This window comes from Brachyistius frenatus, unplaced genomic scaffold, assembly GCF_029030835.1.
Source record: "Brachyistius frenatus isolate BFR_SWC_R1_liver_20210118 unplaced genomic scaffold, ASM2903083v1 Contig_293, whole genome shotgun sequence".
Taxonomy (NCBI): domain Eukaryota; kingdom Metazoa; phylum Chordata; class Actinopteri; family Embiotocidae; genus Brachyistius; species Brachyistius frenatus.
The window spans coordinates 122,545-150,522 of NW_027210892.1; the positions used below are offsets into that span (position 1 = coordinate 122,545).

At 42.4% G+C, this 27,978-nt stretch overlaps 1 protein-coding gene across 4 annotated transcripts in view; it reads left to right on the top strand.

Annotated features, from left to right (window-relative positions):
• Positions 1–27,978, top strand: part of LOC138635133 (rho GTPase-activating protein 23-like) — a 74,346-nt gene that overhangs the window by 34,396 nt on the left and 11,972 nt on the right. For 2 of the 4 annotated variants that reach the window (XM_069722482.1, XM_069722481.1), the window contains exons 2-7: positions 18,678–18,869; positions 20,862–20,892; positions 21,144–21,236; positions 22,730–22,808; positions 22,905–22,965; positions 24,571–26,029. In XM_069722482.1, the coding sequence (XP_069578583.1) occupies positions 18,678–18,869; positions 20,862–20,892; positions 21,144–21,236; positions 22,730–22,808; positions 22,905–22,965; positions 24,571–26,029 (1,915 nt within the window). Of the gene's footprint in view, positions 1–10,145; positions 11,400–18,677; positions 18,870–20,861; positions 20,893–21,143; positions 21,237–22,729; positions 22,809–22,904; positions 22,966–24,570; positions 26,030–27,978 lie in introns of those variants that run through there. The other 2 variants (XM_069722480.1, XM_069722479.1) reach the window with 2 other exon arrangements.

Below are 27,978 nucleotides of genomic sequence, written 5' to 3' on the forward strand. Positions count from 1 at the left end.
TATTCAGTTGGAGACTATAAATCCTCTCTGTTGCTAGGTGGTTGCTAAGGGTCGGACTACTTCCTGGAGTAGTAAACAGTGCATACGTTACATAAGAGTGGACTGGTTGTTTTCCAGTTGTTAGTCATACCCCATGTGCTGCCATGGAGACGGAGATCACACTAACACAAAAATGTATATTTTGAGAGTGAATTGCTCCACAATATGAAAACATTTTGTTTACATATTTTATTTAGTTGGTAACTTGTTGTATAATCACATTATTACACTGGAGGATGTGCTTTAACGTGATTATTGTTACGACAGTGATGCTTAAAGCACATCGTCTGGTGTAATCTTGCTTTCATGAATCATACTGTTCTTGCTGTCTGTGGTAAACTGACTGTGTTGTCCATATTTGTAATGATTGTTGTATTTATTGTGAGTAGAATCACTCCTGTGGGTTTGAATGAAGATGTTCAGGGTCGCGTGGTCTACCTGGACACTCGGTGAAATTCAGACGCCGGTTGTTTTGGAAGGAAACAGTAAACGCAGCACTGTTACAGTTTCTGAGATGAGTTTCTGGTATGAAACAATAATTGTCCTGATCTCCTGTCTTCAGTCCGTCTGTCAGCGTTGCCTCGGCCGTTGTTTCCTTCCTCTCTATGTCCTTTGAAACACAAACAGCCGAACCATTTCGTCCCGCTGCCGTCTGAGACACACAGAGCTACTGTCTCATGGAACAATGGTGTGATACATCTACTCCGGCTGCTCTGCGGTCAGCGCTGCTCCGCGGTGTACATACCGTGTCTGCAGAGGGGGAAGTGAACCGGACTGATCTCAGAGCATCTCTGCTGCTCCGGCACAACAATGAGGAGTCTTTAGAGGTCTGTGGTTACAGAATGTCCCGACTCAGCGCTGCTGACTGCTGCTCATGCTAAATGGGCCAAACTGCTCAGCAGTGGTCTTTAACAGGGATAACCTCCTCCGGAAATATCACTGAATGACAGACAGTTTTTCTTTAGTTTAACAATCGCTTTATTATCATTTAAATTTGAAACAATTGTTTGAATTTGAGTATAAAAAGTGTCTTTTTAAAATCATTTAAATGCATTCATGTAAAAGCAGGATTTTACTGTTGTGGTTGTTGTGTTGTGGACGTGTTTATGGCACCAAAGGGTTCTCTTGTGTTTATAACAAAAACAATTTTTATTTTCAATGATTCCTCAGCGTCGGTCACACTGGATTCCTTCAACATCACAAATTGAATTGCCCGTCTGAAGAACTGTGATCCTGGTCGTTATGACAAACTGAATATGTGCATATATCAGCATTCAGCCAAAAGAGTTCAAAAATATCAGCATAATTGATATCGGCAAAAGATCCAATATTGTGCATCTGTAAATGAATTGGAGGGTAATATTAAATCTACATATTGAATCTTGCATAGAAATAATGAGTTGATTTGTCATTAGTTGAAAATTCAATATTAAGTACTTCATGATTTTTTTTTTTGTATACATTTTTGAGCAAAAATTTAAAAAAATTGCCTCCACGCTTCTTCATGGTCGAATTTTCTCAGTTTTATTTGTGTCCAAATTTATTACATTTGAGTTTTAGACTGCTGATTGTGCAAAACAAGATTTTTTTTTTTTTACATTATAGGAAACTTCTTAATGCAGCAACAACAAAAAACTGAATCCTTTTCAGTCTCATATCAAATCTAACAAGGAGGGAATTTTAAAATTTGCAGGTGTAAATCTAAAGTTAATAACTTAAACTGTTCACAAATGTCTTACCTGAGAACTGAGTCTGTGTTAATAATATACATGAAAACGCAGCAGGAGACATGAAAGGTGTATTAAATGCACTGAAATGAAACAACGCTTCTTACCTATTTGTAGCTTTTCTATCCCGTCCACTCCAAAGACTGGAGGTCCGGTTAAACTGATTGCATTAATATGTTATGCCTAAAACGTAAACTGATATTTTCCTGATATTGACATGATACATGATGCAGTCAAATTATTTCCTGTTTCCGCGTTCAAACTTCTCAATATTAGCACAAGCTGAATGATGCAGGAACTGAGGCTCTCCTCGAGCACCACCATCAGGACACAGTGAACCACTTGAACACAAGAAATTCAAATTGAGTGGTTGGATCGCATGAATTTTACCGAGCACCTGACCTGCATGATGTCAATCTCAGAGTCAGACTGCTTCTGTAGTTCCTCCACACTCTGATCCTTCACTGTGAAGGCACATGTGTGTTTCCAGGCCCGTTATTCAGACCAGCCTGTAGTGACAGCAGCTGCGACTCACAAAGAAAATTTCAATGGAAAACATAAAAACGAATTCGTGGTTATTTTTAGCTCTGAACAATTTTCACAGTCGACTAAAAATAGGTCAATTAGCGAGCTCTTCCTGCCGCTGTCAGAGACATATTACGAGTGCACGTGTTCTCCGTTTACACTGCGATGTGACCTCATCGTAGATTTCTCGGTCAGTGCGCCATATTTTCAGCTACATCCAGCACTCGTATCCCATGTGACCGACATCAGTGATGTTCAGCCGTCTCTTTCTCCTTCTGATATTATTCCCTCGTACAGCATCACTGCAGCTGCTGAATTATAAAGACTTTGGTGCCTTTATTTGTCAACACTTTGTATGGGAGTCAACAGCAAACATGAGACCTCCTCAAAAACCTTCACGATACAGTGAGCTTGTTCTGTATATTTTGTACCGTGGGCTGAAATGTAACTTTAGTTAATGAGAAAAAGCACAGTGGTTAAAAACAGATCATTTATTTGATTATTTGAAACGTGTTGTGCAGACTGAATGTGTGAAGGAGGCTGTTTTTATTCAGCTCTTTGTGACGCAACTCTGCCCTCTGGTGGCTGTTCGGAGGAATCAGTGAAACTCATGTCTCCACTGAATGTGTCTGATCTGAAGCAAATAATCATCACAGTTTATCTTCTGAGTTTATCGTATTAGTGCAGATAGATGAATGTCAAAGTGATAGTTTCTAACTTTTATGAGTCACATTTGGTTATTAAGAAGCTCTTGCATTGAAACTTTGAAATTACGGACCTTAAAAAAAAAAGGCAAATAAGACAAGAATTATCTAACCTTTAATTTATTCTGGATCAGATATTGATTTCTTTCCTAGTGAAGTTGTCGTGAGAAGTTACATACTTTAATTCTTAGTTAACTTTTTTTTGCGCAAAATGTAAACATGTTTAATAGCTCATTATGGTTTATTATTAGTTTTTCCCATCAGTCATATTTTCGATCTACATATTTCATCTTTAATTTGTTTATTTACTTTTGATGACAGACTGCCTTGTTTTGGTATCTTCTGTTTGATGAAGTAAAAAACAACGATAAACTAGAATTACCACCTCCCGGTTCTGTGCTTCTGAAAAACAATTTGAAGTTCATATTTCACCAGACTGAGGGCGATATGGACAAAAAATAATATCTTAATATATTTAGGCTGAATGGCGAAGCACGATTTGTGTCACGCTAGTCGACTGAATGTTTATTTGTGAGCGAGATATCACAAGCACAAACAAAAGTGCAAAGACAGGGTTTCCTTCCCTCTTTTAAAATACACTGCTGCAAAACATGTAAATGAAAAATGATATCAAAAAGTCTTTATTTAATAAAAAAAAATGCTTCTCTGAGAATTCTCCCTCAGGTTTCAACATCAATAATAAGCACATTGTTCTATTTCTTATTCATGATTTTATTTATTAAGAGCAAACACATCGACTCAAAAACAACATGAGAGAAGTATTTAAAAAGCTGGAGGTTTGAGGGGAAGTGTTCATTCTGCTTTGTGTAGAAATGGTAGAAGAGTTGTTTTCTCTGTGGAAACGTTGTCGGTATCACAGAATGCAGCGCTGGACATCAACACCATGTGGTTTCCTGTTCTCTCTCAGGGGAGGAAAAAGAGGATGCAGCCATAAATTTCAACAGGAAACAAAGTACCACCAAGTTATTTGTCTTTGTTTGTTGAAGTCTATAACTGTAGTTACTGTAGTTTCATTGTAGGTGGTTGGAGTGTGTGCCTACTTTTTGCTGTGTGCTTTTATCCCTGATCTGCCCCCCGTGTTGTATTGTTGAGGGGCTCCAGTGTCTCTGCTGTGTTCGTGGGTTTCTTTATCCCACCAGTCACCCTGCTGCTCATTGTCTCCGGCTGTTTCTGTCCCGCTGCCATAAAAACAACCCTTTTCAATTCGTGTTAGAATAAATAAGTAAGGAAAGTATAAAGTGTGGCCATGCTTTTCCCTTAAACCTTAGACTTTAAGCTGCCTGAATTCATATTTGTCCTATTAACATTTAATAATGTGGAGTTCATAGCTTGTAATGATCGGCTTGTAAAACAAAAAGCCAATTCTGGATCTCAACAATAGTTTATCCTTTTTTAGCTTGTTTGGATTCAAATAGCACATTTACTCTGCCGAGAACAACTTGAAATCAACTTCCAAAATGAACATCCAAAACACTTCAATCAAGGCTTGTACCATAACTACGGCTGGTCGAATTGCTTCGATACTACCTAGTATCGAAAAAAGCCTTGTCATTTGGTAACCAATTTCAATACCAAGGCTATCTACACAGTGATACGTTTTTGTTTTAAAACACAGAACTTTGGATTAAAAGATGCTTACTAGGTTTGTTTCCGGGGTCGACCGACGATTATTGGTAATCAAGGAGACGGATAACCGTTATTTAGAAACCGATTTACATTTGCAGTAAAAATGAAAGTCTTTCTGTCAAAATTTGAAATAACAACAAAGACATCTTTTATTGAAACACCAGCAGAATGTTTGATACATGATTTTAAAATGTGCTTTTCTGTGGAAGTTAAAATATGAAGGTTGTTCTGTAATCTTCATATTTTTCTGGCCGGCTCCAGACCCAAAAGCTTCTCGTCTGCGGTCTTAAATAATGTTGTGTGCTGCTTTTTTTTTCTGCCATGTCCTCGGCTGAACACATGATGGCAAAAAAATTAAATAAATAAACATACGTGTTGTTTAACTAATGAACATGACGTGAGACAGTAGGTAGCTATGGTGTGAGACGAACTTTAATTCAACACGACGTGTCTTTAAACTCTTAACATCAGCAAATATGACATGATTGTGGTGTTTTTGCAACTTCAGCATATGCGACTGTGGTGTTTTTAACTTTGAAACACAGGTCCTCTGATAGGCCATTACTTGTGAGGTGAAACCAATCAGATAAAGCTTTAGGCGGGACATTGACTGTTTTTAAAAGTGGACGTAGCTTCATGGAGTTCCACAGGGTTCTGTGCTGGGACCGATATGTTTCACATTGTACATGCTTTTCTTCGTATAATTATTATCAGGAAACACTGCATACATTTCCATTGTTTTGCAGATGATACCCAGCTCTATTTATCTATGAAGCCAGATGAAACGAATCAATTGATCAAACTGTTAGTACGTGTGAAGGACTTAAAGGTCTGGATGACCTGTAATTTCCTACTTCTAAATTCCTACTGTTCTTTTATTTGGCCCTAAACACTTCAGAAACTCACTGTGACCTCTTCGGGTCTCTGGATGTCATCGCCGTGGCCGCGATGTAAATGTGCAAACTGGAGTGTGTAAAGAGTTCTGAAAAAGTGTTTCCACGTTTCACTGTAGCTCGAGTGACATGATTTTATCTTCCTCTCTGTCCTACAGCGGTTTTCTCTGTCTCGGTCGTCCTCTCCTTGTTTGCTGTCCGGTCGAGTCTCTCGTCCCTCTCTCTCCCTCTCCTCTGTCTGTGTTTTCTCCTGTTTGACTGAGATTGTGGCTGACAGCTCTTTATTCACCACCTTCTCTGCTTTGTTCTCCTTCCCACTCGTTCTCTTGTTGCTGCCTCACTCCTTATTCTTCCGAAACTTAAGCCCTCAATTGAGCTTTACTGCAGAACATTTTTTAGTTTGCAACTTATGTAACTTAAGTCGGTGAGTTTGTGTGTTGTTGTTGTTTTTTTAGGTATTGTGTATTTTGGATGATACGTTTTCCACTTTTATTAAAAAAAAATAGTTTACTGATCATCTTATTCAACAATAAGATTTCTTAGTAAGATGATAGAATTCAAAGTGTATTAAAGTTGTCTAATGCAGTTTTCAGAATATCAGCAGTATTTTGTTTAAAAGATTTTGCAGTGTTAATTGATTTTCTTGAAATAGTGCTTGAAGACATTAAAGCGCTGAAGTGAAACCAGAACTTCCAACTTCGGTTCAAGGATTATGTAAGACTAATTGAAATTCACTTTTTTGAAAAATTCTCTTTCCATAAAAGTTGGGACGCTGTATAAAATCTAAATAAAAAACAGAATGCAATGATTTGCAAATTATGTAAACCCATATTTTATTGAAAATAGACTAAAGACAACAAATCAAATATTGAAACTGAGAGATTTTATTGTTATATAAAAATATCTGATCATTTTGAATCTGATGTCAGCAATACATCTCAAAAAGTTGTTCCAGGATCATGTTCACCACTGAGCTGCATCAACTCTTCTTTTAACAACACTCTGGAAACGTTTGTGAACTGAGGAGACCAGTTTCTGGAGTTTTGAAAGTGAAATGTGGTCCCATTCTTGCCCGATAGAGGATTTCAGCTGCTCAACAGTTCAGGGTCTCCTTTGTTGTATTTGTCATGTACTGATGCTCCAGATGTTTTCAATGATTGACAGGTCTGGACTGCAGGAGGCCAGTTTATCAGCGGACTCTTCTACTAGAGAACCATGCTGTTGGAATACGTGCAGAATGTGGTTTGGCAAGTAAAGTTTTAACCTGCATTTGTGGATGCAGCGATGAACTGTGTTCACAGACGATGGTTTTCAGAAGTGTTTCTGAGCCCATGCAGTGATTTCCACTCCAGAATTGTGCCCATTTTTAATGCAGTGCCGCCTGAGGGTCCGAAGATCACCACCATCCAATATCGGTTTTCGGTTTTGTTTCGTGCGTCCAAAGAGTTCTCCGGATTCTTTTGTACCTGAGACGATGAAGTATCCAAATTATTTGCATTTTTACTTTCAGGAACATTATTCTTAGTTTTTGTACAATTTTGCCCTCGCAGTCGAAAACTGCTAACTGTGCTAAGAACGATGCTAGATCGTGCTAGTTGTCCTGGTCAGAGCGCTAGCAGCTTTTCTGCTGATACGGTTGCAGCCACTCACTGCATTACCGTGTCTTTGACTACGTGACTCAGTTGAGGGAAGGCGGATCACAGATGGGTCATATAATCATCAGACATCTTTTGTGACATTGACCCTTGGTTCCCTCAGACATGACTAAAACTACACATGACCTCCGACCGTCTTTATGAATACCATCTCGTCAACTGGTCATGCCATCGATTAGCTACAGCGTCTGTGTCTAAATATGGTACATTCTGCCGAGAACAACCGATTCATTGATAGATTGAATAACAGAATTTGATTGGATGTGCTTTGTTGGTTTGCACGTTATATTCTTAGACCATGAAGAGAATATAAGAGAGAGTCAAAGCGAGAGAGAAGCATCTCCCCTCACAGCCATCATGTGGTTGGTCGCCCTCATACTCCAGGCGTAAACAATCAGGGCAGAACAGATGCATGTTCCTCCTCTGACTCACACATCACATTATGTTATTTTTGTTCTGGGTTGACTCCTCCATGATTACGAGTCCTCACCATCAGTGAAACTCTGTCACGAGTACACCGATTGGTCACAATGCATTTTCTAAATCAGCCTCCTCTCATGGAGAGGCATGCAGAGCAACGACACAACAATGTTAAGTAGGTTTTTGTTTTACAGTTGCAACACAGGGAAGGAAAAGAAAGTTGAAGAATTCAATGGGCACAGAAGAGAGAAGGGGTTGAGGAGGGAAGAGGAGAGGGAAGTGAAGGCCAGTGGTGGCAGGAGATGAAGATGCAGAGGCTGCTGGATGATGTTTGCATGAGCGTCAGCCTTTTTTAGTGTCTCCACTTCTTCATTCTCCCTTTCTCTCGCTGTCTGTCCTCTCAGCTGCACTCAGGTGTCAATGAAAAGAGGACTGAGGGGCTGACAGCACTGCAAGAGCTGTTTGTGGAGGGAGAGAGGAGGACAGACACGCACACACACACACACACACACACACACACACACACACACACACACACACACACACACACACACACACACACACACACACACACACACACACACACACACACACACACAGCCTGGCATTCACATTTCCAGTTATTCAAGAAGCACGAACATTGATGCAAGTTGGCAGTTTGGTTGTAATCATTTTTACTCTCATATACACTGTTATTAAAAGACATAAACGCACACAGTCATTTACACTCTTTCACAATTTGACTCTGTTGCTCGCAAGTTATGAGTTCACGTATGGGGACAGGTTTATAACATAAAGGGATGCCACATAGCAAGACCTTTATGGCCAAGTCTAAATTATGTTTCAATAAATAAAGAGAGAAATTAAGCTTAGCATAAATTCATTTTCAGAAATCGCTTCCCTCATTTGCTACCCCTCTACCACATGACAAGCAATCAATATATTTCATCCCCTAATTTTCTTGATCTTGACCCATTTTCTGTCTTTATTAGAGCTATACATTATATTTTAATAAATTACAGATATATTGCTGTGGGTTTTTTTTAAACTCCCAAAACTCAAAAATCCTGGTTGTGTTATTTAAAAAGCAGTTTGGTATTTCTGTGTCTGCAGACTTGAAGTCAACACTGCATACTTGCACACATTTCTATTCATACTACAATGGTGTGTTTGCCTACGCTGACACATTCCACACATGCAAAATAGGAAACATGCCACAACGTCTCAAAGACAAGAAGAAGAGCTGTGTTGATAGATAGATAGATAGATAGATAGATAGATAGATAGATAGATAGATAGATAGATAGATAGATAGATAGATAGATAGATAGATAGATAGATAGATAGATAGATAGATAGATAGATAGATAGATAGATAGATAGATAGATAGGTAGGTAGATAGATAGATAGATAGATAGATAGATAGATAGATAGATAGACAGACAGACAGACAGACAGACAGACAGACAGACAGACAGACATTACGTTTTATTTCATTATTTTAATTAATGTGAACTCATTTAATTAATTCAATTTCAGGGGATAATACACATGATGTGAAAACCATTAACTGGATATAAAAGAGTTCGTAGCTTGCAGGTCTGTAAAATGGTTCTGATCCAGAAGTGTCTTCAGCTGCAATACCAGCGAGTGCCACTAGAGGTCGGCTCCAAAAAGCCTCCGGCTCCATAGACTCCCATTCAACTTCTCTCATCAAATCCAAAGTGAATAAAATGTGTCCATCAGTTATCTCGGTGTTGTTAGCTAAAGTCACTCCTTCTTATTAGTTTTCTGGAGGTCCATCTGAAAATAATCCCTCATTCATTAGAAAAGAAGATTCAAGAAGACCTGGTTTTGGGGGCGTGTCTGTTTGATTGTTGCTCACAAACTAACCAGTGACATCATTGCTGATTGCCACTTGGTCAAATGACATAAAATGTAATGCAGTAACAAAATATTTAACAATTTTACAACCAGTGAAAGAAAGCAACATGAAAACACAACTAAATGCAACAGATTATCACCCTGTTCAAATGTCATCGATAACCTCAGTTTACAATAAATAACCTCTGACCTTACCTAGGTTTTTGTGATGTTTATTATTTACTCAAGTCACTGTTCATGGTTTTATAGAAATGTGTGGAATCGAAGACTAAATTGAAAAACGCAGCTAATCTTCACATTTCAGAAGCTGGAAACGGAAAATGTTCGTTGTTTTTGCTCTTCACGACTATTCTGTCCATCAATTATTAAAAAACTGATGGTTGTAGAAGTACACACGTAGTTTTAAAGTGTACTCTGAACACGAACAACAGCATCAGCCACCAGGTTGTGAGTCTAAAGGGAGGCGACAGGGAGACCCAGCACACACACACACACACACACACACACACACACACACACACACACACACACACACACACACACACACACACACACACACACACACACACACACACACACAAAGAGAGAGAGAGAGAGGGTTGCATGGCTCGGTGCTCGACCAATGGGCTGGACTGTGAGGCTGAAGGATGAGAGGAATGTGACGGAGAGAGAGAAAGAGAGGATGATGCAGGGATGTCAGCAAATAGACCCAAAGGAGGGAGAGAGAGAACGGCAGGGTGGAGAGGAGGGAGGATATACTTAGACGGCAATAAAGATAGTCAGCCACAGCCAGCGATGCACTGTGGAGCCTGGTGGAGGGCGACTCACGGTATCTGAGACATCGTTTCTACTTTTAAAATCGAGTTTGGCAAGAAAACTGCCTTCTGAACTGGTGCAGGAGTTTTCAGATCCAACTGGTCCGGGATGGATTTGTTTTGGAAATTCAGACACGGGTGCTAAATTTAAACCGATGTGAACATCAGCAGCAAACCACTCCTCCGTCATGAGGACAACTTTACTCTGACAGCTTTGGAGAGGAAGAGTTGAAGCTGGAGACTAATGCTGCCGCTGTAGTCACCGTGGAACCGACGCTGTTTCTTACTCACAATGCTTGGATGGTTGCGATGAATCGGACCACATGAAAGAGAGAGGGCAAGAAAAGGTGGAGATTCCCTGTTTCGATTAAAGAAATTTGCCTCCGATTTCAAAGATAAGGGCCAAATCAAACCCAGATGAAAAACAAATGAGGACTAGTTGAAGAGCACACGGTAGAAAACTGAACCAATGATGAAGTCTGATCCAGTCAGACACTGGATGCTCTTCTTGCTTTGGATTGGATCATGATGGCTGGACCACCTATAGACCTACAAAACATGATCTTATAAGTTGCCCAAAGGAGGAAATACATGAATTATGAAGCTCAAGATAAATCCAACACAAGGATTACAAATTCACACATTGAAGACTCGTTGCTCTGCATCCAGAGTTCGGATGGAGACGACTGACTTTTCTGTGTTTTCCATCGATTTAGCCTCGATTGCCACTTCGGGCTGCGATGCGTCAAGCAGAGATCGCTCAAAGGCGACGAGACATCTCAGCCCCGGGGCGTGAAGCCGCGCGACGACTCGTCTGTATCAGTGTGTGTTTGCTGCACAGACGGTCTGTGTTGGTGTAGATGTGGAGGTGCTATGCTGAGGGTGTCGGGTGTCGCACCAGCTCCGTCGGGCCACGAGTGGCGCTTCCAGTGTTCTGTCGGCGTGGACTGTAGCGACGCCGAACCTCGCTGCATCTGGCTGGCCGTTTTAAGGGGCGTCTCACCTCGCACCTCCCCCCGTCCCACGCCCATCGCATCACCACGACGACGGGGCTCCAGACGGGTCATACAGCGCCACCGATTGTCCTGGGTAATCAGTCACATTCACCAATGTGAAATAATATTACATTTGAAAAATATTTGATATTCTGCCCAAGAACATCTGAGACACACGGTCTCACAACTCTTTAACAGCAGGGACGTCCTCAGAAACCACTGAAGAACAAATTATATTTAATTTATTAATACGTCTGTGACCTTTTTGTACTTCAGTTAATATTCAAAGCTGTAAACTTGACATTTGGCCATCTGATAATACTTTACAAAACAGCATCCAAAACCTTTTTTTATTTCAAGGAAAAATAGAAGTGTGACCTACAATATAAGTGTTCTGAATTATTGGATCTATGTCAGCACAGAGAGAACCCTGGTTCTTATCCTCCCATTTTATTAAATAGGGATTTTTATAGATTATTTGAAGTTTATGAGGGTAACAGATTACACAATATTTTTGTCTATTGACTTGGTCCCTGTGTCAGATTTGGTTTCCAACACCCTACTGTATAGTTCAGACCTTTATTTGTTATATATTCATGTAGTCTGACCTTTGCTTTAGACGTTTATATGCAATGAACCAATAATGATGACATAAAGAACAATTGTAGTTCAGCATTGGATGGATGCAGTCATGACAGCTTCAGGTGCTGGTAACTGTCGGGTCACCGTGTTGTTGTCTGACCTGACAGGACGGGCCAGGGCTAGCTGGTTAGCATGCTAACCTCAGCAAACATCTGTGCAGCACAAAAATTGAAGGTCTTTGAACTTTCATCAACGCTTTTATTTCTTCACATTCTGTAGATCATTTTCATTTATTTCTTCATTTTTTAATTAGAAATCTTACATATTCTCCTTCAACGAACTGAGTGTTCACCAGCTGGCCGTTAACGTTGTCTGCTGTCTGGTGTTGGCAGTGGAAGGTGGTGTGCAGCGGGTTTATCAGACCTCACCTGCTTGTTTTGTTTTATCGAAATGAGGTTTATTATGAAAGTGGTGAGACTCGAGCTAACAGTGCACTTCCAGGCCAGAAAAACCAAAACGGTGAGCTGAAAGGCCTTAAACCTCTTCGTAGAGTCACAGCCGGCGACTCCTTCCATCCTTCCACACCGCACGGCGTTTCGAGCCCTGGTTTGTATAAGAATATTCATTGGTGTAGTTTTAAAGTCAAATTAGCTGGAAATATACGTGCACATACGTCCTCTGACATGTGAAAAATGGGCGGTGGCTGGGAGAGGAAAAATCTCGTAGGAAGTCTTGATTTCATTTATTTCCCATGCGCTTCAGCTTCCTGTATAACTACATGTTGTTGAAGAAAGAAACAGTGGAAACATGTCCGCTGCTGTTTTCTGTCGTCATGCCGTTATGATCCACGTTATGAGCAGCGTGAACCCGTGTTGGGACGGGGACAGCGAAGTGATGAGCACAACTGCTGTCATCAGCTACGATTTGGAGGAAGTTTCTGCATGTGGTCGCTTCATTCAAGTGTGTCAGTGTGTGTTTGTGTGTGTTACGTCTCTGTGCCTCCTGTAGGTGTTATGTAACGTAGCTCTGAGGGGGCCAGTTGACTCGCTAGCAGAGGGGATGGGGTGATGCTGATGCCCTCGATACGCACACAGATTCACGCAGCTTTATATAAAACCGTGTGTGTGTGTGTGTGTGTCTGTCTGTCTGTCTGTCACTTTGTATTATGTTAACTGTGTAGTGGTCTTTTTTTTCGTTGTGTCACTCTGTTCAGCTCTGCTTTGGTCTGAACGTCAGATCAGATTTTAATCAATATGATATTCAGACAAATGAATACGAACTTCAGGTCCGTTCAGACAGAAAAACAAACTGATGAGCGGCTGGCAAACGTAAATGATGAGCTGAGCTGAGTCGGCTCTGATGTCCTGAGTGTGCAGGGTTGTGAACTTTAAACTACATATGATCTTACTATAGTTTTGATTCTGTGGGTTTTATGTGTTTGATATGAATGAACATTAACTAAGGTCGTCGGTATTGACTACAAGTAACTCTAATTTAATCCATAATACATGACTCACCTGCTTTCAGGCAACACTCGGGCGGCACGGTGGTGCAGTGGTTAGCACTGTCACCTCACAGCAAAAAAGGTTCCGGGTTCGAATCCGGTCCTGGGCCTTTCTGTGCGGAGTTTGCATGTTCTCCCTGTGCTTGCGTGGGTTCTCTCCGGGTTCTCCGGCTTCCTCCCATCATCCAAAAACATGCACCTCAGGTCAGGTTACCTGGCGCCGCGCTAGTGGCAGCCTGCTGCAGCATCTCCCCCCTGAGAGCCCCCCTGCTGTAGTGAAGACATTTCCCCTCGGGGATTAATAAAGTCTATAAAATCAAAAATCACTCAACCTAATGTCATCCTGTGTTTCAGTCCAGTTAAATTTCCACTGAATCAATCATGTTAAGAAATATAACTCATCCTGCTGTGTCAGTATTCATTTAATGGCTCGTTATGAAGCTTTTCTTTGTGAAAAACTGCAGACTTGGATGTGTGGACAGAAATATATTCATCTCCCGCAGCAAGTAGTAGTTTTTGGAACAGAATAAAAAGTGAATCATTCCTTTTTTCTGCGATGAAAAAGCTTCTTTTTTTTTTTTTACATTTAAAAATACTTTTTACATCATCACATTTCATGATATAAAGGTAAAGTAGCATAAGTAAAGCAGATTTACTAAAGAAATGCATTGTGATTTAATTTCCAAATGCTAAATTTGAAATAATAAATATATTATAATACTGAATAATAATATCAGTCACTGGCCATAATACTTTCCATAACAGTGAAGGCATTTAAATGCCTTGTACATGCAGTATAATTAATGAGAAAACATGAGTACCACTTTCTTTTTAACTACAGAGAAGATGAAAGAAAGATGCAGCATATTCATAATGAACTGATATGAACCTTTAAAGCCAGCAGTGCAGCTTCAGCTTTACTTCTGCACCGCGTCATGCTGCCTTTTTCTCTGTTTGTCCACACTGAGGACATTTTTTACTGAGAGTTCATGCATCGTTCATAAATATCACACAGGGCCTGCAGGTTTGAGGGCTAACACTGTTAGCATACTGTAGACGAGACAGAACAACTGCTGCACCGTCAAAACGTTCCGGGTAGAAAGTGAGCTTTATTGAGTGTTGGTACGTACCGTAGATATACTGTGAGGATATTTCACAGGGAGTACTGAACAGTCTCATCCTAAACCAAAATTTGCATACTATACAGTTCGGGATGAAGAGATCTCCACGTTTTTGTTTACGTCCAACTGTTGTGCATAATATAACAGAATTTTGAGAAAATCTGAAATAATATACATATACACATATTAAGCCACTACCGTCACGGGAATTCATGGAGTTCATTGAGCAACAAGTTTTTACAATCAGCACCATTAAACCTTTGCAGAATAAGAGAGCGTTATGAGACGAGGCAGTTTAACAAAGCTCAAACCTCAAACGGTGAGAAAAAAAAAAGCAGAACACAAACAAAACAGGACTTTAATGTCGGTTTCCTGTCTGAATGCGAGAAAGGTCAGACTCTCTTTATCACTCCACTGGTGATGAGCATTTCAAGCAAACAAATTCAGATTCAGTTATACAAACCGACAACCTTTTTGTGTGTATTTGCTTTGCTTCTTTGTGCGGTCTTGTTGTGATTCAGTAGAGCTGTGAGGAGAAGTGAAGCTACAGACAAACACACGGAGCTGGCAAATAAAATCACCTCGTTCATTAAAAACACACTCTGGCATGTTGGCACCTCACACTCGGTGTGTGTGTGTGTGTGTGTGTGTGTGTGTGTGTGTGTGTGTGTGTGTGTGTGTGTGTGTGTGTGTGTGTGTGTGTGTGTGTGTGTGTGTGTGTGTGTGTGTGTGTGTGTGTGTGTGTGTGTGTGTGTGTGTGTGTGTGTGTGTGTGTGTGTGAGACAGAGGGAGGTAAGAATGTGCAACATCTCACCTCTGCGTTTATTCACTCGTGTGAAATGTCACCTGTGGAGATGTTGGATGATGAGGAGATTTAACACAACAAATATCTTACACACACACACACACACACACACATACACACACACACACACACACACACACACACACACACACACACACACACACACACACACACACACACACACACACACACACACACACACACACACAGAGAGACATGTCAGTGGGCAGGAATCCTCTGAGGTTATTTCTTTGTGTTTGGAAAGCTGTTCGTGAGGAGAATAAATGTTGTGTAATAATATACAAGTGGGTCCTTATCCAAGTTTGAAAAGTTAGTGTAAAGTAAAAAACTTTAAATATAACAGTGAACCATGTTTGAACTCTTTTGGCATGTTAGGCAATTTAAAGTGCTTCACATAAAAACATTAAACACATCAAGACTTTAAAGCAAAAGAAAAATACATTTAAAAACAATTAAAAACAGTGATTAAAATGTTAAAATTAAACAAACAAAAACAAGCTAAAACAGGTTAAAAGTTACAGTGCAGTATCAGACATAGAATAAAGAAATAAGATCCTCAGATGTAGTTCAGTGAAAGGCAGCAAACAGAAAGGTCTTCAGTCTAGATTTAAAGGAGCGGAGAGTCTCAGCAGACCTGCAGCTTTCTGGGAGTTCGTTCCAGATATGTGAAGCATAGAAACTGAACGCTGCTTCTCCATGTTTAGTTGTGACTCTGGGGACAGGAAGCAGACGACCTGAGTGGTCAGGATGGTTCATCAGGTCGCAGCAGGTCACAAACTCAGCTAAAAATCAACCAACAGACTTCTCTGATTTTCAGTCTAAGTGAAACACTGCTTGTCAGTTGATTTGATAAGAGTTTGTGTGAATGATTATTGTTTGCATGAACACACAATGTGAGAATGGATGTGCAGTGATTGGCTTCCCCCTGTGGAAAGTGTGGGTCTCCTCCCTGAAACTATTCTCAGAGGCGAAGGTTTCACCAGATCACCTCTCCAAAGGTCTCCGCTCTCCACTTCCTGTCTCTACAAACACACTTCCTTCTGTTTTTCTAACTGGCTGAGTCGGCTCCAAGTGTTTATTGTACTGAATGTGTTGTGTGTGGCAGCTCTGTATGTGTTGATGACAGTAATGTGTGCTCTCTAGTGAATAGATGGTGTTTGTTTTGTTATTTAAATCTGTTTAAAATTTGTTTTTAACGCTCAGAATAAAGGACAGGACATTTTACTGATGACAAATAAAGTGGTGGACAAACTATAGCCCAACCTGCACGACTGAGCAGCCAGAGAAAATATCCGCTCTGCATGTGGAGCATTTTAGCTCCTTTCAGCTTATTGTTTTTACATTTACAGTTTGGTTTAATCTGCAGGCAGCTATTTCCTTCCAAAAAGCCTTAAATATACCAGTGTATGCTCGCTGACCAACACTAAACACTTTGCAACTGGCTTGGGAAGGAAGTGGATGTTGTAGCCACATGTGTCTCAGGAGACCAAACCAGTGGGACAGACATTCACTGGCAGACTCCAAATTAATGCTAAAGTTGATGTTTGCCTGCTGGATGTTTAATTAGTAAAATGTACAACTGTTTGCTCACATTTTAGACATGAATCTTTTAAAGTGCTAATACATCAGGGCTGTGTGCTATACCTGACCAAGTATCATCCATCAGTGATGTCATCGTTGGTTTGTGAACGTTATGAATCCTCCAGTTCAGATTCTGTCCGTCACCATCTTGTTAGTTCGGAGCGGTTTGGAGCAGGAAGTGACCATATTTGGACGAGCTGGGGGAGGAGCCAGCGGTGGATCTGATTGGAAACCTGCCGATACTACGTCCCGCCCACTGATAGCTGTAACCTGACTGCACCGCAGGCCTGTCACTCAAACAGATACGGCCCCAAAAACAAGTATTTTTTAAATAATGACATTACACCACACCCTCTCCTGTAATATTGCGATTAGAGTTAAGTTATCAACTAAATAAAACATGTAATCTAAATGTGTTCATATTGTGGAGCAATTCACTCTCAAAATATAAAACTTTTTGTTCGTGCGATCTCCATTTCCATGGCAACACATGGGTATGACTAAGAACTGGAAAACAATCAGTGACGTCAGTAGACTCTGATGTAACGTATGTAATGTTTACTACTCCAGGAAGTAGTCCGACCCTTAGCAACCACACTAGCAACAGAGGATTTCTGGTCTCCAACTGAATAAATACAGAACATAGAAACACTAAACTGATCAGCTAGCTTAGTCTGGTTGGAATAAAGATATCTGATGAACTAAGATATCTGATTAACAAAGATATCTGATTAACAAAGATATCCGTGGACTCATGTGTTTTTAACATTTCAGCACAATGTCGTATTCAAACCGAACCGGTCCAGGTAGCCACCGCTAGGATTTGAAGTGCGCGACTATCCGTGGTGTTACGGTACGGGTGCCAAAAAAAAAAGGATTTTACCAAAAGGTTCAAATTTAATAGACCTATAACAAGTAAAAACTGCATTATATTACATATATGAAATTCCATTCTAATTGTGTATTCCCATTGAGAAGGTGGAGTGATATTTCTGGTGATGAGCAGGGTGTGATGTCATGATGATTTGACCAATCAGATTTCTGAGTCGGACCTACTTGTTGTATAAATGTATTTATCATATCATCTCCACATTTGGTCAATCTACCTATAGAGCCCTCGCATCATCTGATCATTTATAAACTAATGATCAAAGAACATGTACTGTGGCTATAAAGTCTCGTCCAGGCATGCTGGAGCTACAGATTATAAAGCTTTGTGTTTGCATCTAAAACACTGGTTTCATTTTCACCTTCTGAACCCCACTCTAATGTTCCTGGATGATTTCAGTCCTGTGTGCCTCTTTGTCTTTTGTTAATCTGATTTTCCAGATCTGTGTTTATGAGCCCTGATAAATTCCTGTTGTTTCACCATTTATTTAGTTATTTATAGACGGTGTGTATTTTTACCTCCTCTATTGTTGGCTGGATGTAATTATGTGATTATAGGTGAGGTTGTTGGTGAAAGCAGAGCTTCCTCTTTGGAGAGGAAGTCTCTGAGAAATTCTTGGCATTGGTGGGATTCAGATGTGGGCTCAGCCTCAGTGAATGGACCACATACGCCCACATCCACCCACTCACACTTCCTTTTACATGTATTCAACTGTGGCTGCACACACAAGTCCAGTGGAGACCCCTGAAAATGATATTCACAACGTACTTCGAGGTTCCCATGGTAACATTTCGTCCCTGTTCATTGAGGAAAAAGGAAAGTTTAGAGTCACCGATCTAAACGTTTGCTCCTTCTTCTCCTCCCAACAGGCTAAAGGCCGGAGAGATGGCATGGTGTCGTCCAATGAGAACAGACGCCGGCCCCTGTCGTCAGGTGAGGTGGAGGGCATGTCATGGCAGGGCCCACGGACCATTTTCCTCCAGAAAACCTCGCAGGGATTCGGCTTCACCCTGCGCCACTTCATCGTCTACCCACCAGAGTCGTCCATCCACAGCCTCAAGGTAACAGACTGCAACGTACTTTGACCTTCAGTCTCGTAAATGTTGGAAAATAATCTGTCATCCTGAAACTAACATGTACCTCCCTCTAATTATGCGACCACAATCTGAACTGTATTAAAAGTCTGGTTAACATTTCATTTAAACATTTAACTCCGAGGGAAATGGACAAACACGGCAAGCCGACAAATTTACTAACAAAGAATAGTTGAAACGTCCCTGCAGGCGAACACAATACAAAGATACAGCTGTAACAACAGAAAATCCACGTTATGAATACAAATAGAAATAATTTTAGATATCGGCACTAGGATTTTAACCCTGAACCTTTGGAGCCACAGAGAAAGCCTCTTACAGGTTGCACCCATAGACTGGATATAAAAGTGTTCGTAGCTTCCTGGTCTGTAAAATGGTTCTGATCCAGAAGTGTCTTCAGCTGCAATACCAGCGAGTGCCACTAGAGGTCGGCTCCAAAAAGCCTCCGGCTCCATAGACTCCCATTCAACTTGTCTCATCAAATCCAAAGTGAATAAAATGTGTCCATCAGTTATCTCGGTGTTGTTAGCTAAAGTCACTCCTTCTTCTTAGTTTTCTGGAGGTCCATCTGAAAATAATCCCTCATTCATTAGAAAAGAAGATTCAAGAAGACCTGTTTTTGGGGGCGTGTCTGTTTGATTGACAGGCCTGCGGTGCAGTCAGGTTACAGCTATCGGTGGGCGGGACGTAGTTTCGTCAGGTTTCCAATCAGATCAGTCCGATCAGTCAGATCTGATTGGGGGGCTCCTCCCCCAGCTCGTCCAAATATGGTCACTTCCTGCTAGCAAGATGGTGACAGACAGAATCTGAACTGGAGGCTTCATAACGTTCACAAACCAACAGGTGACGTCTCTGCTGGTTGATGGTTGGTTGCACCACTGAGGAGAAATGTGCTGTGTTCCAAATCACGTACTTACGTACTAACACTCAGTATTTTGAGAGCACAAATGTGTTCACATTGTCAAGTATGGAAACATGCAGTCCTCTATGAGCACCTGGATGGTGTACTCAAAACGATCCACAAACTGAGTATGAAACGCTGGAGACTTTTGGAAAGGTAGGCACCACAGACCTGCAGTGTTTTAAAACTGTGGTGGCTGATGAAGCTGCAGCTGCAGCAGAACACCACAATATACAAATAGAAGTTGTACATGTCTACTATACTGCTGCTGGGTAGAAGCCATCAGTGTGTTTACTGTGTGAGTTAAACAGAGGTCACAGGTTAAATAATCAAAGATATGTTGGCAGGTGATGCATTCAGGTGTTACGGATATTTTGGTTTGAGACAACACTACTTTGTGGAAAGTACTATACAAGTAAATGTACTAACGTGTAAGTGTTCTATATGTGAGTGTACGAAGGGAAGACAGCACACAAAACTGGGTTACTTTTGTCTGTTTACACTTAAAATGGTCAGAGACAAAATGTTGATGATAAAATCTTGTTGATTTCTGGTGTATTTTAAAACATTTTGGTGAAGTTTGATCAAACATTTGCCAAAATAGAAAATCTTGTGCATATTGTACAAATGACAGGAATATGCTGATGAGGAGAACCGGCCTCCAAACATCATAACGGGTTTAATGAGTGAACACTTTCATGGTGGTGCATTTCACCTGCTGTGTGACTGCAGACAAGCATGTTGGAGTCACTCTGGGAGGGATGAAGGTGGATGTTGTGCTGCAGCAGAGCTCAGTCCACATGCACAACGTGTGTCCACGTCAGGAATGAGCCGACTCAGCAAAGCCTCCAGATAGACCCAGAGACAGAACGTGAGACAGAGTGTGAGACAGGCAGTGAGACAGCGTGTGAGACAGGCAGTCAGGCAGTTCTTAAGATGCTCAGACTAATTAAACAGCAGCAGAGTCAGCTGGACTCAGTCAGACTGAGTCTGTGAGCTCAGCGGCGCCCCCTGTGGTCGTCCTCACCTCTGACACCTGCTCTGTGTTTCTCCCACAGGATGAAGAGAACGGAAATGCAACTGGAAAAGGTGAGTGTTGAATGTTTGATCATCGTTGAATAAAGTTTCATCTCTGATTTATATAATGAGTGACTCACTGTTTCTCTGAAGTGTCTCGACACTCCCAGAGCATCTATTGAATCTGTTGAGTTTTATAACTCAGAGAAGTGTACGGTGGACTGGTTGTTTTCATGTGGAGGTGGAGCTGATTCAACTTCGTGGGCTTTGCAGATATTTTCAGCCCAGGAGCGGTTTGCTGATTCGGGGTTTATATGTTTCAGGTTGTCAGCGCTCTCGTTTGGAGCCGATGGACACCATCTTTGTGAAGAGTGTCAAAGAAAGTGGTCCTGCCCATCAAGCCGGACTGTGTACAGGTAGAAGACGCTCACATCTCACAACATGAACGACACAAAACATAAAGTCCACGCTGAGAGACTGCAGGGAAAGTGACATGTGGGTGAGAAACAGCAGAGCTCATCACACTCGCTGAAACATGTCCAGCTGCCACTTTCTGATGACAGAGGCCTCAGAGCAGTGATGTGAACAAACAGGAGTAAATGCACAGTACATTTTAATGCCCTGGGTTTCGTCTCTCAGGCTTTGGGCTACCTTATGTCTTTCAGGGTTCCTGCAGGTCTTGAAAAATACTTGAAAGTATTTAATTCAGTTCTAACAAAGCCCTCAGAAGTAAATTTATCTGTGAGATATTAAAGTTTTCTGTGCTTTTAAAAAGGTCTTAAACAGTCTTTAAGACCTGGAACACACTGAGACGTGCGTCTCACCTGCGTCTCACCTGTGTCTCACCTGCGTCTCACCTGAGTCTCACCTTCGCGTGTGCCGTGTGTCATTTATGAAATAGAACTGACACCCATTTTTCATGCGTGCCATGCGGTTCCCAGGTAAAATATAATAATAATAATAATAATAATAACGATAAACTTTATTTGTATAGCGCCTTTCATACAAGAAATGCAGCTCAAGGTGCTTTACAGCAAGACAATTACGTGCAGTGTTTCACGTATAAAGGAACATTTAAAAAATATAGAAAAGAAATAAAATGCATCAAATTAAACACAAATAGAGTTAAAATACAAAATAAAGCAATATGCATATACAGGGAAATTATCCGTGATCACATTTTTACTGTATAATAATAAACAGTGAAAGCTCCAATTATATCATGTAGACTCTTCCCCAGGTCAGTGGTTGTCTTCGCTGCTCTCTCCCTCTCTGTCTGTATCTCTCCTCTGTCTCGGTGTGTGTGTCCCTGTGTCTCTGTGTGTCTCTGTATGTCTCAGTGTGTGTCTGTGTGTCTCTGTATGTGTTATGTGTTTCTGTGTATGTGTGTGTATGTGTCAGGTGTCTGTGTGTCTCTGTGTGTGTGTGTGTGTGTGTGTGTGTGTGTGTGTGTGTGTGTGTGTGTGTGTGTGTGTGTGTGTGTGTGTGTGTGTGTGTGTGTGTGTGTGTGTGTGTGTGTGTGTGTGTGTGTGTGGTGTCTGTGTCCATTTACTGCTTTTTGGTGACAACTCTTCACTTATTCGACCTCAAACATTCAACACTGAAGGTCGTTATAAAAGAGAAACTCCTTGATTCAGTAGCTGACAGCAGGTTTGGATTCACACACACAATCAATGAGCAGCCAAAAACAACCGCTGGCTTTATTCATCCTTAAAGCTCCATAACCTCTTCACTCTTCCTGTGAATGTGTGCGCGTGTGCGTGTGTGTGTGTGTGTGTGTGTGTGTGTGTGTGTGTGTGTGTGTGTGTGTGTGTGTGCGTGCGTGCGTGCGTGCGTGCGTGCGTGCGTGCGTGCGTGTGTGTGTGTGCGTGTGTGTGTGTGTGCGTGTGTGTGTGTGTGTGTCCTCCAGGGGACAGACTGGTGAAGGTGAACGGGGAGAGCATTCTGGGGAAAACCTACTCTCAGGTGATCACACTCATCCAGAACAGGTGAGGGGACCGTGGTGTAAAAACGTAAATCTCATTTCATCTTCTCTTCCGACTTCTCTCAGTGATTTTTTTTTTAATGATTTGGTTTTTTTGTAGTGAAAACATTCTGGAGCTCTCGATCATGCCAAAGGATGAGGATGTGTTGCAGTTGGTAAGTGTGAGTATTATCGTTCTTCTATTTTCTCTTCTCCTGGTTTTCACCTTCTTCAGATGTTGAAGCCAACAGTCAGCGAGGACATTTGTGTCACAGCAGTGATTGTGTATTTTTAATTGTGCATGGGCAGGAAGGACTGCAGTATCAATACACACAAAAGAAGTATGTTTTTTTAGATTATATAAATATAATGGAATCCATGGAAGGAAGTTTTGTACACAACAACCAAAAGAAGGATCTAAAGAAAACGGCTCAAAAATATTTGCAAATGCTGGTTTGTGATTTTTATGGCAGCTATAATGGTCAGAGTTCGATTTAAAGCCATTTATTCATGGCCATTTGAAAGATAACATTAGAGGTATGTTTAATTTTTCATTAAAAAAAATCCAATGTGCAGCAACAAATCTACTAACAAGAACTGTCAACACCTGAACTCTCCTATTGATCCACAGAGCCCTAAATATGACCACAAACTCACCAGTGAGTCACGCTGACCAACACGCGCCTTCATTACCACAAACTGTGACATGAAATGACCTCATAAACAACGCTGCCATCATAAACACTCACAAGAACAACAAATGTGGATCAGTGTGCTGAAAACAGTTCCCAGAAAATCACTGAGCCATTTTAGAAATGAAGTGATGTAAGATGGACATGTTGGGTGTGAGGGAACAGGCTGGTGCCTCGTTGTAAAGTATGGAGAGACACATCTTCAGCCTTTTCCTTCCAGATTTGTCTGCATTTAAATAGTATCTATTTAAATCCTTCGTATCGAAGGTGGAGCCGAAAGTTCAAAGACTGTTTCTGTTGTGCGGGAACAGAGCGCGACACCTTAACATGCACAGAGCAGAGGGAAGACAGAACCTTTGTGACCAAGTAGTCCAACTTTCATCTCTGGATCAACATTAGCACCTGAGTTACGCATGTTTTTGTGAACGCTGGTCTGAGTGCATCTGAGATTTCCCGCATGCACCTAAAAGTTGCAGAAGAGCCAAATCCAGACAGTTGATGTGGTTTCAGGCACAGCGAATGTTTTCCTGAGCAGAACTCGGTGTTGACGGTCTGGAAACACGAAGGTCACTCCAGGTATCTCGCCCAGCTCATTGCTTCATCGCTACACGCTTCCTGGAGCATTTCAAGAGTCCTCACTGCACGTTCCTGAGTTTGACGTTCACCCTCTGATCAAGTCCACGTCGACAAAACTCAGGCGCTGACGATGATCGAGAGATAAAACTTGGAACACTAACCGATGAAGGTGATATCTTCATGAGCTCCGTGCAGCTCATGAAGCCGCCCACACACGCAACAGAAACAGTCTCAGAACTTTTTGATCCACTGTCGTAATGAAAAAATATACATTAGTGTTACTGTTACAATCAAATAGAATAATTTAGAGAATGAAATAAAATTTAAAAAATAGACAAGGAATAACTGATAATTGACAAGAATACAGTTGCAATGCTGTAATAAATTGCCCCGAAGTTGGTTGTAGAGTACGAACCTCTCACCGTTGCTGCATGGAGCCTCTTCCTCTCTGCTCCTGCCATTGATGCTCTTTTATCCCCTCCTCATCTTTGACTTTGTGCCCCCCTCTCCTGTCTGCAGGCGTACTCCCAGGACGTCTACCTGAGAGGTAACGAGCCGTATTCAGGTGAGGCCCAGAACCTTCCTGATCCGCCGCCTCTCTGTTACCCCTCCACCAAGCCCAGCTCCACCGCCCCCCCGCCCAGCCACAGCCCTCACAGCCCGCTGGACAACTGGCAGTGTCGACCCTGCCCCGCCTCCTCGCTACTGGACAACCGCCCCCCTGCGGCTTCTACCCCAACCTCCGGCTGGCCCGGGGCTCCCGAGGAATCCAGCGGCCATTTCGTCCCGTCGGGGCGGCACCGCGGCCGCTCCTCGTCGGCCCTCAGTGCTCTGGATTTCCACTTCGCTAATCACAACGCTGCCATCGCCTCTGCGACTCTGCCTGCGCCCCGGAAGAGCAGCCTGCCGGCATCTGCCCGCGCTCACACCGACGCCCTCTGTCACCAGGCGCTGTCAGACTGGTACTACAGCCAGGCGGAGGCTGCAGAGCGCATGTCCCCCCGACACCGCAGTATATCTCAGGACCGGTTGGCAGAGCTGGGGCTGGGCTTGGCGCTCGGTCCTGGACCGGCAGCCGCCTCCATGTCCTCTGCAGAGCACCGCAGGAGAGAGACCCTCCTGTACCACCACCAGGCAGCCGCTGCTTCCCACGACTCCTACTGGCTCGGGGGTTGGGGGGGCGTGTCGGGGCCAGGCAGCAGGTCGTGCTCAGAGAGCCTGCTGGCAGCCTACGCAGAGTACGAGCACAACTACGGGCGCTCTGTGGAAACACTGGCCCAGGCCTCGGCTCTGGTGTCCCCACGCTACGAACACACTTCACAAGGCTCCCAAACCACCAAATTCAGTGAACACAAAGAGCAGAAAGTGTCAGGAGGACATCAGCACCAAACCACAGTGACGTCCCCCATCACCACCTCCTCCACAGCGCCCCCCAGTGGCAGGCAGCCAGGTCAGCAGGTCGCTGAGCCCCAAACGAGGCGAGTCAAAGAGGAAGAGCTGGTGGGCTACAAGAGCTACAGTCCGTCTTTCTCCCGTAAAGCCGGCCACCTCTTCCAGCAGGCCCACTCCTTCAGGGAGCCCGGCTACAGCGGCCCCCTCCCCAACTGGAGCCCTGGCAGCAGAAGCAGCCCCGTGGACAGCGATGGAGGGATGGCGCCGAGACCCCAGTCCACCCCCGCCCTGTCCGCCTCGGAGGAGGACAGGGTCCGGCTGGGGGAGGACAGGGAGGTCATCTCCCCCATGTCCCTGCATCAGGAGGTGGTCCTGAGGCAGAAGCCGCCCGCCGGCCGTCGGACTCCCGTCCAGGCTCTGAGACATCCCCACTACACCACACCTGTGGAGTCTCCGGAGCCGCCCGGTTTGGCACCTTCACCCGGGACGCCCTCCCCCGTCTCCGGGGGAACCGGCTTCGGCCGCAGGGCCAACGGTAGCCTGGCCCAGCATGCATTTGACTCCCTGTCCTCGATCCCCTTCATAGGTTAGTGACCTTCTCTCTGTAGCAACCGACTTATACGGCGGTGAGACGTCAGACCTCGTCAGCACTGACTCAAAATGTACCTCAAAACATCCTGAATGCAGCAAAATATGCAGTAATATCTTTTTACATTAACTGCTTAATATGGTGTCTGAGGATGGAGTTATTAAACCGTCAGTGAGTCAGTCCCTCCAGGAAATCATCATATCACAACAATTAACGCCAATTCAAGCAAACTCCGCAATACTTGCGGGAGGTTGTAGTTTGAGAACTACCAACATTTTTCTGCAAAAAAACATCGTCAGCAGAATCTGTGCTGAAACTATTAACGACAAAGTAAATCTTTACAAACAAAACTCACTTTATTAACAAAAAAAAGGCTCTGCTCCTATTTACTCATCACCAAATAAAACTCAAGAGGAAGAACAAGAGGAGAAACAGGAAGTTTGTGGGAAATCTGGTCTTCACAATAAAATCATGTAATTAAATGTTTATTATCAAAGGAAGTGATTCCATATTACTGGATGTTCTTGACTCGCAATTTCTTCGGATTCCTGAAATTTTACGTAAAAAAACTCACTTGAAACGCTGCAAATTACATCACAGACAGTTTTTGAGAAAATCTGCTGCAAAATCTTTTTTGATCGTAACATCACAAAAAAAAAAAAAAATCCATGAAATCCTGGAGGACAGACATCTTCAACATGTTGAACACTTCTTCTGTCGTCTGTTGCTACAGAGCTCTTCTGCACCTTTCTTATGTGTCAATTGTGTGTGTGTGTGTGTGTGTGTGTGTGTGTGTGTGTGTGTGTGTGTGTGTGTGTGTGTGTGTGTGTGTGTGTGTGTGTGTGTCATGTCCACAGAACACTTGTTCCCTCAGTACTTTGGGTTTCCTGGACATTTCAAACAGAGCTGAATGTTAAATGTTGTATGATGTTACATGTGCAGTGTTCGTATGTTGTTAAAGTGACCGCAGGTGGAGTTCTGGAAAGTTCTCAGAAACAGAACCGCTCTGGAGGCAGAAATCACCTGAGAGGATTTAATAGTTTAAACTGAAGCTCAGTGAGAAAACTAAGAGGTATGAGAGGAAGAAACAATAAAACACACTTAACTCTACATCAAAAATATGATGCTGTTATTGACGCATAGATGTTCCCTTACACATTTAAAACTTAACAACATCTTGAAAAAATATGTTTCACATTACCAGTTAAAAGTTGACACACCTACTGAATCCAGGATTTCTCTTTACTTTTACTATTTTATGCATAAAAGAACAAAACTGAAGACATCGGAACCATGAAATAACAAATATGGAAATATGTTGAAAACAAAAAAGTGTAAACAATTTATCCTGTTAAATATAGGATGCATTATGCAGGTCAGCATGCTGCTCTTGCTGTTCCTCTGCAGAGGTAGAGACGTCAGAGACAGTTGGTGGCGCTGAAGCTCCGCCCACAACAGGAAGATGAAGAGGAAGAGGAAAGATTAAAACGAAGTGCACTTGGTCCAAATTACATCCTTTTCCCTTTTACTTCACACCGTGCTACGGATCACGACGGATAGGACCAACGGGGTCAAAGGTCAAGGCTCATTTCTATGATGAAGTGGTGTGTCCTTGTACATGTACTACATACAATAGTACGTACTGTTTTAGGGTCGCTGCAGTACGTACTAGAAGTAAAAAGAAATGGCGTGCGATTCAGAACGCAGGGGAAATATTGTTCCGGCATACTAAATAGTATGATAGTATGAATGATAGAACAACAGACAGTTATATCTCCTGCTTTATTTCAGTCAGCACTTCAATGTGCCGTTACATACTTTTCTTTACTGTATTTGTCATTCAGGTGTCTCAGGTGTCTGATCTTCCTGCTAGAGGACTGGTTCTCCTCTTCAGATTATTTGTGCCTCCAGAACAGCTCTTCAACAATCAGAGTCCCACCTGAGGA